At 44.7% G+C, this 16,107-nt stretch overlaps 1 protein-coding gene across 4 annotated transcripts in view; it reads right to left on the reverse strand.

Moving 5' to 3' along the window:
- SPTB (spectrin beta, erythrocytic) overlaps window positions 1–16,107 on the reverse strand; it is a 141,755-nt gene that overhangs the window by 57,965 nt on the left and 67,683 nt on the right. For all 4 annotated transcript variants that reach the window (XM_013978290.2, XM_013978291.2, XM_021099376.1 and 1 more), the window contains 2 exons: window positions 2,271–2,422; window positions 414–587 (listed from right to left, as the gene is read on the reverse strand). In XM_013978290.2, the coding sequence (XP_013833744.2) occupies window positions 414–587; window positions 2,271–2,422 (326 nt within the window). The remainder of the gene's footprint in view (window positions 1–413; window positions 588–2,270; window positions 2,423–16,107) is intronic.

Consider the following 16,107-nt stretch of genomic DNA (forward strand, 5'->3'; position numbering starts at 1 on the left):
TGTGAACCTTGAGTTTCAGGGTGGGAAGAGAAAAGCTTCTGACCGAAAAACAGAAAAGCAGATCTTCTGTACTGTTTTTGCAATTTCTGAAACAACCTCCTTAAAAACCAAAAAAAAGTTACACGTGTGGGGAAGGGGAGGGGCCAAAAGCAGATCTTACAGCCAGATCTCAGGCCAGCCACCAATTTCTATCATCTCTCTCAAAAGCCTGCACTGCTGACTGAACAGCTCGTTCTGAGCTTCGGCAACAGGGCGATGCAGAGAATGGCTTTTTCTTCCCACAAGAGTTGTGCCAACGGACAGGCCTCTGGCCTCCAGAACATGCACACACTTGGTCTCTACCGAATAAGGTTCCCAAGCCCCATCCAGCCCGGAGAGGCCGCCTCCATCCACTGCGCCCCCTGGGAGCCCACCTGGAAGCGGAGGATGATGGTCCAGATGAGGCCCAGGACCAGGCGGTGGTTGCCGTCCACGATGTCGTGGGAACCCATGTTCTCCAGGTGCACACGCTGCTCCTTCAGGAACTGCAGGGCCTTGTCCACGTTCTCCAGGCAGTGGATGCGCATCTTCCCCTTCGTGGGCTTCGGCTGAGGGACAGCATCGCCCCGTGGGCACGGAAGGACCTCAGGGGCATTACCCGGACCAGCTCCTCTCATCAGCATCCACCCCTCACCCTCTAAGCCAAACTTCAACTCCTATGCTCACTCCTCTCATTTTTTAACCCCAACCTTTCAGCAACATTCAGAGGTGCCCTCTCTTAACTCTGCAACTAGGCTGCCTCAGTACCGCTTCCCAGTCTGATCCAAGCCTTCTGAGTGGGTGATGAATGGCATTCAAACCCAGGAATGCAACAGGCAGTTAATTGAGCATTTACTATGTGCCAGGCCCAGTTTGGGGAACTCTGGCTGGTGATAAGAGTGGCTTTTAGTTGGGTGTCTGATAGCAGGTTCATCCCACCACCTAACCTTCCTCTCTACTCTCTTCTTCTCTAGCCCCCAGCCAAAGCTCCTTACCACCGCTGATGAGTAACTGCCTCATCTGAAGGGTGCTTAGGGTAACTCTCTCTAGTGGGTTTTCAGTGCAGGGCAAGATGCATTCTTTAATTTCAGCTGGGGTTGAAAAGGCAACAGGAGAATGTGCTACCACGGATCTTGACTACTTCATTAAGCACAGGTATCATTTTTTTTCAATTTTAATTTTTTGGGTTTTTTTTTTTGTCTTTTTGCCTTTTCTAGGGCTACTCCTGCAGCATATGGAGGTTCCCAGGCTAGGGGTCTAATCAGATTTAATTTTTATTTTTTAATTTTTTATTTTTTTCCTTTTCACCACTGTACCCATGGCATGTGGAAGTTCCCAGGCCAGGGGTCAAATCGGAGCTGCAGCCAGCTGCCGGTCCATGCTAAAGACACAGCAACACGGAATCCGGGCCACATGTGCAACCTACTCCACAGCTTGTGGCAACCCCAGATCCTTAATCCCCTGGGTGAGGCCAGGGATGGAATCCACATCCTCATGGACACTATATGTCAGGTTCTTAACCTGCTGAGCCACAACAGGAACTCCTACAGGTATCATTTTAACGTGGGAAATAAGGCAAAGAAGATCCTGATAGGCCCAAGGTCATGAGAGAAATAACTGAGCAAGACCTGAGCCTCGATCTGGTTCTTCTGCAGGGGCAGCATTATTGCCGGGTGGGTTACAACTGAGAGGGCCTGTAATAAATTTCCACTTGTGAGAGTGTTGGATACAGAGGAAAATATCTTTCATGCTTTCCTCCTGGTTCCAAGAAGGAGGCAAATTTCTCCAGCTGAGTAATGAGATCCATCCTAGCCTGTGCAAGGAGACTGAGCCCCCCACCCCCCGCCGCCACTACAGGCCCGCCACAGATGCCCAGATCCCAAGTGGAGAAATTCAAGAGCCAAGTGTGTTGTGTGGCCTCTGGGAGGAGCATGAAGGGATGGGAGTGACCAGAAAGAGGCAAGAAATTCTGAAATGCTTCAGCAAAATGTAACTAAAGTTTTGATGATCTATTGGAAGGAAAACGATTGCATTTCTGCTGGGACATGTTTAGCTGAACATGTTCAGAGAACCCAGTCAGCCACACGGATGCCTCGCATTATCAGTATTAAAACCTCCTGAAAGGAGAGGGGGAAACCTTGGCAAGTCGTGAGAACTGAAGATGCCCCCAGACCATGTCTTTCCGAAAGAGGGGACAGGGTACCAGCCACAGGGCTCAAGGAAAGGGGCCATGGCACAGAGAGGGGCTTTACCAGCATCTCTCCAGAGAGCACCTCCAGCAGCTTGATGAGCATCCTCCCATCCCGCAGGTCCTTATAGAGGTCGGTGATGCGGCAGGACACGCGCGCCAGGTGCGAGTTGACCCATTTCGTGAAGGTCTTCTTCTGAACAACTTCCCGCTCATCTGGGTGGGGAGGAGAGCCTTGGGTGAGGTGCCTGAGCTCAGCAGGAGCCATGTGCAATGTGACAAGGAGCCAAAGGATTTCACCTTAATCCCAGGTCTCCCCCCATCCCCCACAGAGGAGGTTGTGTATCTATTCCATTCCCTTCCGAGGAGCATGTGTGACTAGAGCATAGCCTTTTGGTAACACCTGCCCATATGCCACAACTGGGACAATGAAGGGGGTTCTTTCACCCCCTGCGGCATCAAGACACCCCCTAACCCCATCATCTGCTTTCCTGTGCTGTCGGAATACTCGGAACCACTGGGCCAGCGAACTCAGATTTCAATGCCAGATTCACTCATCTATCCAACACCTATTCCCTCTGTCTAGAATGGTCTCCCTCGGTCCCTCCACCCCACTCCACCCCCTTCACCTAACTCCCAGTCATGCTTTAGGAGTTGGGGGAAACAGCACTTCTCTGGGAAGCTTCTCCTGACCCCTCATCTAGGTTCGGTCTCCCCTGTGGCCCCCAACCCCTGCATCTGAATTTCCCATTTCTCTCTCCTTGTGCTCAGATTAACTGAAAGTCTGTCTTTCCTCTAATACTGCAGGCTCCTTTGAAGAAGACATCCTGATGGCCACCAGGCACATGAAAAAATGCTCAATATCACTAATTACTAGAGAAATGCAAATCAAAACTACAATGAGGTACCATCTCATGCCAGTCAGAATGGCCATCATTAATAAATCTACAAATAACAAATGCTGGAGAGGGAGCAGAGAAAATGGAACCCTCCTTCACTGTTGGTGGGAATGTAAATTGGTACAACCACTATGGAGAACGGTATGTAGGTTCCTCCGAAAACAAAATAGAGAACTACTGTACAATCCAGCAATCCCTGGATATATATCCAGACAAAACCTGCATTCTAAAAGACACATGCACACCTATATTTATTGCAGCACTATCCACAATGGTCAAGACATGAAAACAACCGGAATGTCTGTTGACAGATGAATGTATTAAGAAGATGTGGTACATACAGACAATGGAATACTACTCAGCTATAAAAAGAACAAAATAATGCCATTTGAATTAGAAATTCTCATACTAAGTATGTCGGAAAGAGAAAGACAAATATATGATATGATATCATTTATATGTGGAATCTAAAATATGGCCCAGATGAACCTATCTACAGAACAGAAACAGACTCACAGACAAGGAGAACAGACTTGTGGCTGCAAGGGGGAGAGGGGAAGGTGTGGGTTAGATGAGGAGTTTGGGGTTGGAAGATGCAAACTATTACATTTAGAATGGATAAACAAAATCCTACTGTACTGTATACTGGAACTATATCCAATCATTTGAGATAGGCCATGATAGAAGATAGTATAAGAAAAAGAATGTGTGTGTGTATATATACATGATTGGGTCATTTTGCTATACAGCAGAAATTGACAGAACAATGTAAAGCAACTATAATAAAAAAATAAATAAATAAAAAGACTGTAGGCTCCTTGAGCCTGGTGAAGTCTGTCTGTCTCATTCACCTCTGTATCCCCAAGGCCTGGAGCCCAGCACACAGTAGGTCTCCAGAGCTGTACTCTAGCTGGGTGTGCAGGTTTTTTTCAGCTCCTGTTGGTGGCAGGCCTGTTGACACATGAAAGTAAAACAAACTTCCTATTCTCAAGGAGCTGCTGGTAGGTTTTGAAGAAGGATAAGCATGGAGACACTGAGACCATGAGGGGGAGAGGAGGTTTGGGCTGGGGGCTGTGCATGTCATTAGGCTCTTTCTCTCTTGCCTCCAGAATGGCAGACAGAGTTTTCCATCTTTAGATTTGGAAGCTGACACGATACCTCCACCCTAAATCAGTCTCAGCCCAAACCAGGCTTTTGGCCCAGGCTATACCAATTCAGGCGAGCAACCTCTGATAAAATAAATACTATACAATAAAGGCTGGCGTCTGTAAAATTAGGGCTGGGAAGTTTGATCAAGATGCTGGAGAGAGGATAAGAGGCTGGGATAGAAGGAAAAATGGAGAAAAAGAGAGAGAGAAGGGCAGAAAAGATAGAAACAGGGAGAGAGGTGTGTTTTAGTGAATAGTCTGTGGCGACCTGCTTCTGGGCATCTTGGTTGAAGATTCCAGGCAGAGGCTGACCTGGCAGGGTGGCTGCTTCTGGACCACGGAGGATCCCTGGGGAGAGTGTGTTCAGGTTGGTCACAGCCAAAGCAGACTCTGAACAGCCCAGCCAGGAGGGAACGTCAGCATTGTGGGAGCAGCTTAGATGTCTGCTCAGCTGAGCCCAAACAGTGGAAGGGTTGGCTTTTTAAATTATTAAATGTCTGACTTAACAACAACAAAAGGAGGAGCCCAGCCAGCACAGCCTCAAGGGTATAATCCCAGCAGTTTCTGAGGCTCACGGCATCAAATTCCTTCCTATTCATGGCTATTTTGGTGTCAGGAACTCAAGGCTTTCTTCACTGATTCATTCATTCAGCAAATGTTCACTGTATAACCATTAGGTACCAGGCTCTTGGTGGGGGGCGGAGGGCATTCAAGGACAGGAAAGAGAGCCTCTATCCTTAACGGAGACAAACTCTATTATAAATATGATGGAGAGTCACATGTAAAGAATTCCATGAGTTCCTGCTGTGGCGTGATGGTATCGGTGGCATCTCTGCAGCACCAGGATGCAGGTTCTATCCCCTGCCCAGCACAATAGGTTTGAGGATCCTGTGCTGCCACAGTGCAGCTCAGGTTGCAGCTATGGCTCAGATCTGATCCTGGCCCAGGCACTCCATATGCCATGAGGCAGCAAAAAAAAAAAAAAAAAAAAAAAAAGGGGAAAAAAAAAAAAAGAATTCCAGGGAAGTCATCTAAATAAGATTTCCAAGAAGAGGGGAAAAAATGCTACTGCTGACTAAACAAATCTGAAATAAATATAAAACTAAAATGGCATCCATTCATTCTGGACCTCTGGGCAAAGTTTCAGGGGGAAAAAAAAACCCTACTCTATCAGGCCACTTCCCTGATTTCAAGGACTGCTTTGGGAAAACGTAACTGAAGTTTTGATGACACATTGGACAGAAAGCAACTGCATTTATGCTGAAAGATGTTTAGATTCAACAGAGCCAGCCACAATCCCTCCGTGTTCTCCCTAGAGACCAGATCTGTTCTGTAAGAGGCTAGCCCTTCCCATCTGTTGTGGAGCTTTGTCTCAGGGGCTGTAATCTTTTTGCCTTTAGGGCTAAGTGTCTCAAAAAGCCAAAGTCCTTTCTTTCTTTCTCCCTTTCTTGTCTTGAAGAATCCAAAGATTTCATTACGGTGGGTGCTGGGGCCCATGTATTTGTGCTCAGCAGACTGTAAGGAAGAGCCTCTGGCTTGGATGTGGAATTTAATTCTAGGCTACTGGGCTGGCACACAAATCGGTGCCAGTATAAATCACCCTTAGAGCGCTAGTTCTCAATATCTGAACAAGGCTTCCTGGACCCCAAAATGCTGGAGCTGCAGGTTTCCAGTTCAGGCAGGCAGCCTCCTGGCTGCCTTTTGCTTGAAGGCTGGAGTGGAATTGCCCAGAATCCCCAGCCCCCTGAAATTTTGCAGTGTTGAGATGGGAGAGATTTTGAGAGGTGAACGATGGTCATGAGAGAAAGGCCCAGGGGTGGGGATTCATTTCCCCATCGGCTCAGTAGCTTTGGCTGCTGCTTGTCACCACATCCACCCCCAGCAATGTCCAGGCACTCAGTGGAGCCTTCCCAGTGCAGGAGAGGCGGGCAGCCCAGAGCCAGCTGGACTGGGCAGCCTGGAGGTGCAGACAGGCCAGGGAGGCAGCCACGTGTTGGGCCTGCTGTCCCCAGAGGCCCCGGGCTATCCTGCAGGGAATCACTGTGGAAAAGAGGCCTCAGCAAGGCCCTGCCAAGAGCCAGGCTTTATTTCCCTGACCTGTCAGTGCAAGTCCACCAGCATGGCCTGACTTAAAGCCACCAGAACCTCAGAAAATACTCATGTCTCTGCCCAGAACGTCTCCATTTCTGCCTGTTCCTCTCCCCCTCCTTCTCAGGCTGTGGCCATCCTCCTTCTTTCCGAGAAAACTCACCTTCCTCTCTTACCAGCTAGCTAAAATCACTGTCTGGGTATCGTGACTGGGTGCCCTTTTTTTGTATGCCCCCCTTAAAGGTTTAGTTTGAGGTTAAATATACCCAACAAAACTCAAATATTTATCCACTGATGAGATCATACACGGAAAGTGCTTAAAACAGCAGCTGGCACACAGAAAGCTTGCAGTAAACGTTAACTATGGTTGTATCATTGCTATGACTCCGTGCAGGGCCCTGTCCCAGATGTTGCAGGGAGCGCAAGGTGGGCTCACTCTCCCCAGCGGCCTCGCAATCTAGTTGAGGAAACAAGACACAGACCCACGAATAGTTCTGCAACCACACAACAGATAAAGAGCAGTTGGTTTAAATAATACACAAGCTGACACAAGGGAATATTGCATTAGTTACCAGATAAATGGCACATACAATAAATGGTCAGAGGTCAGTTCTAATTGGAGCAGTTAAGCAGAGGAGGCTTGAGAAGAAAACCACCCTGTCCAGGCTGAGGAGGTGGGGAAGCCAAGGAGATGGGATACAGAAAAGGATAAAGCTTGCTCAGGGGCTGCTGAGTGGCTACAGGTAAGAAGAAGATGTGTGGAAAATGGGTTTTTGAATTGGATGTGAAAAGCCTTGAGTAAAAAACTAAGAAGTTTAGATTTAATCCTATAGGCCAAAAGAAATCCTTGAAGGGATGACAGAATCAGTTCCTGAAATGGGAATTTGGAAGGCCCCTAACGATAAGAAAAAGACAAACTATTTCAGCATAAACTTAAAGACAACTGTGCAAAATCTGCACAAATCTATTAAAAAGTCTCCCAAGGCACACCAAAGAGTTGAGCAAAGAGAAAGGCGTACCCAATTCTTGAACAAGAAAATTCAATATCATAAAGATGTTAATTTACCGTAAATTTATATATTTAGTATTATTTAAAATACATACATACATATATATATATATATATATATATATATATTTGTGTGTGTGTGTGTGTGTGTGTGTGTGTGTCCATTCCCTCAGTTTGTGGAAGTTTCCAGGCCAGGGATTGAAACTGCACCATCGCAGCAACCCAAGCCACTGCAGTGAAAATGCCAGATCCTTAACTTACTGCACCACAAAGAACTCCAAAAATGTATTTATATAATTTAAATTTGGGGGAACTAGACAAATGATTAGAATGCTCATTGTAAAAATAAATAAAAATTGGAGTTCCTATTTCAGCGGGTTAAGAACCCAACTAGTATCCATGAGGATGTGGGTTTGGTCCCTGGCTTTGCTCAGTGGGTTAAGAATCCGGTGTTGCCGCAAGCTGTGGTGTAGGTCACAGAGGCAGCTTGGATCCCGACTTGCTGTGGCTCTGGCGTAGGCCAGTGGCTACAGCTCTGATTAGACCCCTAACCTGGGAACCTCCGTATGCTGCAGGTGCAGCCCCAGAAAAGACAAAAAAAAAAAAAAAAAAATTGAAATGTAAAATATGAAACCATAAAAATACCAAAATCAATCATGGGAGAATGGTTTTTATAATGTTGGTATAAAGAGGGGCTTTCTAATTCTGACACAAAATGTAAAACCCATAAAATAAAAGATTGAAAGTTCAAGCGCCTTAAAAATTTTTTTTGTGTGAGATAATATACCATAAGCAAATTCAACAAATGAGGAAAAGTATTTGTAATTGACATCACGAATGGCAAACTTACCTACTGTGTAAAGAATATTTACAAATTAATGAGGAAAAAACCAATAATCCAATAGTAAAATGGACAAGAATGTGAACAAAGAGTTAACAGAAAAAATGAGGCTTTCCATTGTGGCACAGCAGAAATGAATCTGACTAGCATCCATGAGGATGCAGGTTTAATCCCTGGCCTCACTCAGTGAGTTAAGGATCCGGCATTGCTCTGAGTTGGAGTGTAGGTCACAGATGTGGCTCGGATCTGGCATTGCTGTGGCTGTGGTGTAGGCCAGCAGCTGTAGCTCTGATATGACCCCTAGCCAGGCAAGTTCCATATGCCGGGAGTGCGGCCCTAAAAGATAAAAATAACAATAAGTCTCTTAAACACAGAAAAAGATGTCCAAGTGATTTATAATAGAAATACAAAGATAATGTAAACTGGGGCAGCCATTATGGAGAATAGTGTGAAGGTCCCTCAAAAAACTACAAATAGAGTTGCCATATGATCCAGCAATCCCACTCTTGGGCATATACTCAGACAAAACTATAATTTGAAAAGATACATGCACCCCTATGTTCGCAGCAGCTCTGTTTCCAATAGCCAAGACACGGAAACAACCTAAATGTCCACTGACAGATTAATGGGTAAAGAAGATGTGATACATATACACAGTGGAATATTAGCCATAAAAAACAATGAAATAATGCCATTTGCAGCAACATGGATGGACCTAGAGATTATCATTCTAAGTGAAGTCAAAGAGAAAGACCAATATCATATGGTACCACTTACATGTGGAATCTAAAATGACACAAATCAACATATCCATGAAACAAAAAGAGACTCAGACATAGAGAACAGACATGTGGCTGCCAAGGTGGGGATGGTGAAGGGAGGATTGAGAGTCTGGGATTAGTAGAGGCAAACTAGTATATATAGGATGGATAAACAACAAAGTCCTATTGTACAGAACAGGGAACTATATTCAACATCCTGTGATAAACCGTAATGGAAAAGAATATGAAAAAATATATATGTATAACTGAGTCACTTTGCTGTATAGCAGAAATTAACACAACACTGCAAATCAATTGTACCTCAATGAAAAATTTTCAAAGTATACACACAAGCGTAATACACAGGCCTTAATTAGTTTGAACAAACTAATCATAAAAGGCATTTTTGAAACAACTGGAAAACTTGAATATTAAGTGGATCTTAGATTGTATTAGAGGATCAATTGTTCATTTTATTAGGTATAATAATGGTATTATAGCTAGGTGGGAAATGCTCTTGCTGTTCAGATATTCAGGTATACACATACACACACATATAAACACTAAAGTATTAATAGTACAATGTCATGAGAATCTTGAGTTTACTCTAAAAATACTTCAATCCCCCAATGGATAAGCAAATATAGCCAAATATGAACAGTTGTTAAATCTAAGTGATGATGCATTATACTTTATCTCTGCTTTCGTGGATGTTTGAAGTTTTTCATAAGTCAGAAAGTAAAATGAAAGTACACCAAGACACTATGTTTCCCTTAACAGGTTGGCAAAAATCCCAAAGTATGATAAAATACCACGTTGGCAAGGATGTCAGCAGAAATAACATTCCTATGTTGCTGGAGAGGGTATAAAAGGCAATTTGGCAAGACAGAGAATTACAACTGTATGTACTTCTAAACCCAGTAATTCCACTTCTAGGAATTTATCCCATAGATAGACTTACGCTTTTGCAAAATGACCTACATACCAGTTTACTCACCGCATTTTGGAAACAGCAGAAGATGACGACAACCTAAATGACTACCCATAGAGAAGTGGTTAAATTAAAATTGTATGTCCATACAATGGAATACTATACAGCTGCAAAAAAGAATAATGCTGTTTACATATTACTATAAAACAATCTTCAAGATATATTGGGTGGGGGGAAAAAGCACAGTATGGAAAAGAAGCTGAGAAAAACAATATCCACTGTTTGTTAATATATGCATAAAATATTCCTGGAAAAATACATGATAAATTGATAACACTAGTTACAGGGAAAGATATGGGTCTGGAGGACTGAGATGGGAATAACACTTATTATTTGCCCTTTTGTATCTTTACAAAAGATAAAAAAAGTTTTAACTACCTGGAGTCTGTATTACTCATTCAATATATACACTTTCAGGGAGTTCCCGTTGTGGCTCAGTGGTTAACGAATCCAATTAGGAACCATGAGGTTACCGGTTTGATCCCTGACCTCGCTCAGTGGGTTAAGGATCCAGTGTTGCTGTGAGCTGTGGCGTAGGTCGCAGATGCAGCTCAGATCCCGTGTTGCTGTGGCTGTGGCGCAGGCTGGCAGCTACAGCTCCCATTGGACCCCTAGCCTGGGAACCTCCATATGCTGCAGGTGTGGCCCTAAAAAAAACAAAACAAAACAAAAAAAAACCCACATATGCACTTTTCTTTTTTTTCTTTTGGCCATGACTGCAGCATGTGGAAATTCCTAGGCCAGGGATGGAACACATGCCACAGCTGAAATCAGAGCTACAGGATGCTGGATGCCGGATCCTTAACCCACTGAGCCACAAGGGAACTCCCTTTTTCTAAAGGAAATATTAAACTTTTTCCTTCCCCCCTTTCTCCAAGATAGTTTGGTTCCTTGGTATGTCCCGCCTCAGGGACTTTTCACCATACAAAAGTCATAAGCATAGTTAACCACCTGAGCCCACGAGAGAGGTGGAAGGGAGAGGGAGAAGGTTTATGAGCCTAGGCGTACCCCCCAACCCATCCCGAGCCTGGGAAGTGAGGTCTGTGAGTCCTAAAGACGGCGGGGTACACTCCACCCTGCTGTGGCTACACAGCTACACTGAGGTCTTACCCTCTGATTTTCCCTACAGGGGTACCAAAGCACACACTTCTCCCCTCAGGGGACAAGGCTCTTTCCTTCTCTTATGTTACACTTTGCCAGATCTCTTGGCTCTACCTTCAACCTCTCAGCACCATTCTTGGCAACAGCACATCAGCTGCTAGCCCTGCCCACTCTGCTACTTGCTTTTCCTCCTGAAGTCACCAGCATTCTAGAAGTTTGTTGGTAAAAGTTCCCAGCGGGGCTGTTATAAAAGTAAGAGCCTTGTTACCTATTGGCTGTTCTTGAGCTACGTGGTAAAGATGAAATATCTTTGGAAATTTAATCACCCATTTCTAGGCCCATCTATTTATTCCCAGTTTTAGACCCAGGGCATCCTATAAAATTCCTTGACTGCTTCATGCCTCTCCCTCTTTTCTGTTAAAGGTCTGCTCTCAAAGTAGAGAAGAGTAGTTTAAATATTCAATAGGGGATTAGTCAATAATTTTGGTACATTTGTAAGTATGTAAATAAGGCAGAAGAAGAACTTTCAATGGCAAGAAGGGATATTAAAATACACAAGGGAAAATTCAGATTATAAAACTACATGTATAATATGAACCTACTTTTTAGACCCATATGCACAGAATCATAGAAAAATGCTAACGCTGGTCATTGTTTCAGCTGGGGGTTAAGACTGTGGATGATAAGGTTTTTTTTGTTTATGTTTCTCCCCCCCCCTTTTTCACTGCACCCCTGGAATGTGGAATTTCTGAGCCAAGGATCAAACCCACATCATAGCAATGACCCAAGCCACAGCTGTGACAATGCTGATCCTTAACCCACTGCACCACCAGGGAACTCCCTCCTTATCTATGTTTAATAAAATGTCTGCAATGAACATGTCCTACTTTTATAATAAGAAACAACAGCTGTCATAAAGAAAAAAATAGGATATACAATACAAACACTGAGGGAAAAATGACTGATGAAGGAAAAAAGCTATCCTACTTGAGCACATCTGCATTTTTACCAGCACATGGCTTTAAGCTGTGGGTAAATCTAGAAGGTCAGAAAGGCAAGTGGGTCCGTGGGAAGCCATGGACCACTAGTCTAGGCCTGGAAACAATCGTTTAATATTAAGCCGTTTGCAGGTTTATAACTTGGGATTTCTCTCCTTCTCATGCCAGAAAACCAAGAGCTTAGGGAACCTGAGTGAGTGCTGCTTTAACGCCCATGAACTTGTGACAAACCTAAATGATGCATATGCCTCCATTATAAAGCCCAGCATAGGGGCAGCTCCTCAGTGACACATCATAAATGATGCTGCTGGCCCAAAAATCTACTCTTCTGGTTTAGTTTGGAGAGGAATTTTTCTTTCAACCAACCAACCTTCATCATATTGGCATTGTGAACAGCTAGAAGATAACTCCCCTGCCCATAAGGACTTAAGATACAGCTAGGGTTGATTCTAAAAGAGAACATTAAGATACTTACTACATATGCAAATTCATATTTGAATATACACACATTTTTGGCCACGCCCCTGGCACGCAGAACTTCCTGGGCCAACGATCAAACTTAGGCCACAGCAGCAACCCAAGCCAGAGCAGTGACAGATCCTTAACCTGCTGTGCCACCATGGAGCACCTATACATATTCTTGTAAGTGCAAGAATAAAGCACATAAGACTGACTCTAAATGTGATCAGAGTTGAACACTAAGATACCGGTTAAGTAAATCTGGGGACATTAATACAAAGGAACACTCTACGGCCAAGAAAATGATAATCTGCATGTTTACACACATGAAGAGATATTCAGAATATATTTCTCTGTGAAAAAGGTTGTAAGGCTATAATATGAAAGATAATGTTAATATTTATACATATACATAATCATATACCCACAGGCCTTCATAGTATCTATATAGGGATATTAACAATGTCTCTAGTTTTCTCTTTATCTGCTTTCCCAATCTTTTCTACACTAAATATATATTCTTGCATAATAAAAATGGTTAAAGATATAAAAGTAATCGCCCCCTCTTTTTTTTTTTTTTTTTTTTTTTTTTTGTCTTTTTGGCTTTTCTTGGGCTGCTCCCACGGCATATGGAGGTTCCCAGGCTAGGGGTCTAATCAGAGCTGTAGCAGCCAGCCTACACCACAGCCACAGCAATGCGGGATCCAAGCTGTGTCTGCAACCTACACCACAGCTCACGGCAACGCCAGGTCCTTAACCCACTGAGCAAGGCCAGGGACCGAACCCGCAACCTCATGGCTCCTAGTTGGATTCGCTAATCACTGCGCCATGACAGGAACTCCAATCACCCTATTTAAAAAAAAAAAATAGAATAGAGTACATATTGTAGGAAAAGAAATGTTATCATAGATCTGTTTAAACTAAAAAAAAAATTTTTGAGGAAGGCTAGTTTTGAGGGTTTGAGGATGATAATGGTTTTTAGAATGGCAGGGAAGGAAGAAGAGGTCTTGATCAAAGCCTCTGGCAAAGGTGTGTGCACGCGTGTGTGCATATAAGTACGTGGGTGCATGTTTGAGGTGAGAGTGAGAAGCAGTTAACTTACTGGGACGAATAAGTAAAAGGACAGTCTAGGGAATCTGAACTTTATGCTCCAGGTAAAGAAGAGCCTGGAAGTTCTTTTGTTTTGTTTTGTTTCTGCTTTTTAGGGCTGCACCTGTTGCACATGGACATTCCCAAGCTAGGGGTAGATCAGAGCTACAGCTGCTGGCCTATGCTACAGCCACAGCCATGGGATCCAAGCTGCGTCTGTGACCTACACCACGGCTCATGGCAACACCAGACCCCCAACCCACTGAGCCAGGCCAGGGACTGAACTTGAATCCTCATGGATACTAATCAGATTTATTTCCACTGAGCCATGAGGGGAACTCCCTGGAAGTAATGTGATACCTCACTCAAAATTTGCTGGAGGCTAAAGATTCTAACTGCTCTGCATAAATGGGATTGGACAAGGGAACGGCTGGAGCCTGGGAAACCAGCTCAGAGGCAGCTGCAGAAGTCTGTCTGAGATGCTGTGGCCCTATTGATATGGGAACTACAGAAATGAAATGACAAGAGCTGATTTGGACAACATTACAGAACAAGGGTCAGCTGGTCCTGGCAGGTGACAGCATTTGGAGGCTGTAAGACATCAGGAAAAATGAGTTCAGGATTTCACTCAAAGAGGCTCAGAAGGCTGAGGGTGAAAGGAAAAATGGAAAGAGATGTCTCAAGTGGGGTGCAGAGGAGGAAATAAGTAGGTCTGAAGGACATTTGAGAAAGTCCAAGTGCTGTAGCCCAAACAGCACAGGGTTGATGTTTTTTTAATTTTAATTTTATTTTACTTCTTTTTATGGATGCACCTGTGGCATATGGAAGTTCCCAGGCTAAGGGTCGAATTGGAACCCCCGCTGCCACCCTATGCCACAGCCACGGCAACACCAGATCCAAGCTATATCTCTGCAACCTATGCCGCAGCTTGCAGCAACACAGGATCCTGAACCCATCGAGTGAGGCCGGGGATTGAACCCACATCCTCATGGGTACTAGTCAGGTTCTTAATCCACTGAGCTACAGCTGGAACTCCCAGGGCTGATTTTAATACCCTGGGATTCTAGTCTTATCCTGGCACTTTCTGACATGTGACCTCCCTCATGCACAAAGGGGATGGCAATAGCTATGCCCTGCCTACATCAGAGTGGTTGAAGGGCCAGTGAGAACATGTGTATAAAAAGCACTATTGTCACGTATGCAGGTGGTGGCTGCACAGAGAGATGACACTTGCTGAGAACCCGAGGCTGTAGAAGTCAAGACGACCAGGACTCAGCCTCAGCCTAGCCTTTAATGAACAGAGAAAACTTCTAGAGAATCCATTAAGTTACTGAAAAGGATTGATTCCCTTCCCCCAAGCCAGGAACCAAAGCTCCGCAGTTCAGGGTAGAAGCACAAGGTCAGTGCTGCCTCAAGTGGGCTTCCCCCCAGTTAGAAAGGCTTCCCGCATCATCTGGTTCAAGCCCCCTGTATTACAGGAAAAGAAACTGAGGCCTGAGGAGCAGAAATGTATGACAGCCAAGGTCACCTAACTGGGGAAATCCATGATAGCAGGAGTGACATTGATGGATGGACCACTTTCTCCTTCCTGTGGCCACCAAGCTGAGCCTGTCACTTTCGCTTTCCTGAACTTTTCCTTCTTTCTTTCTTTTTTTTTGTCTTTTTAGGTCCACACCTGCAGCATATGGAAGTTCCCAGGCTAGGGGTTGAATCAGAGTTGTAGCTGCAGGTCTGCACCACAGCCACAGCAATGCCAGATCCAAGCCACGTCTGCAAACTACACTGCAGCTCGAGGCAACGCCGGATCCTTAACCCACTGACCAGAGCCAGGGATCGACCCCAAATCCTCATGGATACTAGTCAGGTTCGTTAGCACTGAGACACAACAGGACTTTTCTATGGCCGCTCCACAACTTATTCTCCCCCGCCCCTGAGGCTGGAGTGATCTTTCAAAGCTAAATGCGACCATGTCACTTCTTGGTGACTAGCACTTTGATGGATAGGAAGCAATGCCATCTCTCTGGGCTTTACTGAAGACCACCATTTCGGTCCTAAGAGCCTACAATTCATCCTGCTAAAGGCTCCCACCCTTTGATGCTCCGACTCTGCCACTCCTTTGCAAACAATCCCTGCATTAAACTCCTCAGCCACAGCTTTTGAGTTTCCCGCTGCTTCCTTCCAGGACCCTGGAGATACCCATGGCCTTCAAGGCCCCTGGTGACGTGGCTCCTGACCTCACACCCACCCTCCCATCTCCACCCACCACTCCCCTCACACTCTCACTCAAACAAGTCCCTGCTCATCCTTGGGCGAGTTAAACTGTAGGTTATATTACAAATGCACAGTTCCCAGTAAATCTTCAGAGCATTTATAATAATTTGTCATGATGGACACATCTATATGTACAAAGACACATGTGAGATTATTTGATCTATTTCTCTCTCTAAACTTCAGAACAAAATTTCCTAGTTGATCCAGTTTCCAGAGTCTGAAAGCCAAAGGGTTTGGAGGCAAAAT

Source organism: Sus scrofa, chromosome 7, assembly GCF_000003025.6.
Source record: "Sus scrofa isolate TJ Tabasco breed Duroc chromosome 7, Sscrofa11.1, whole genome shotgun sequence".
Lineage (NCBI taxonomy): Eukaryota > Metazoa > Chordata > Mammalia > Artiodactyla > Suidae > Sus > Sus scrofa.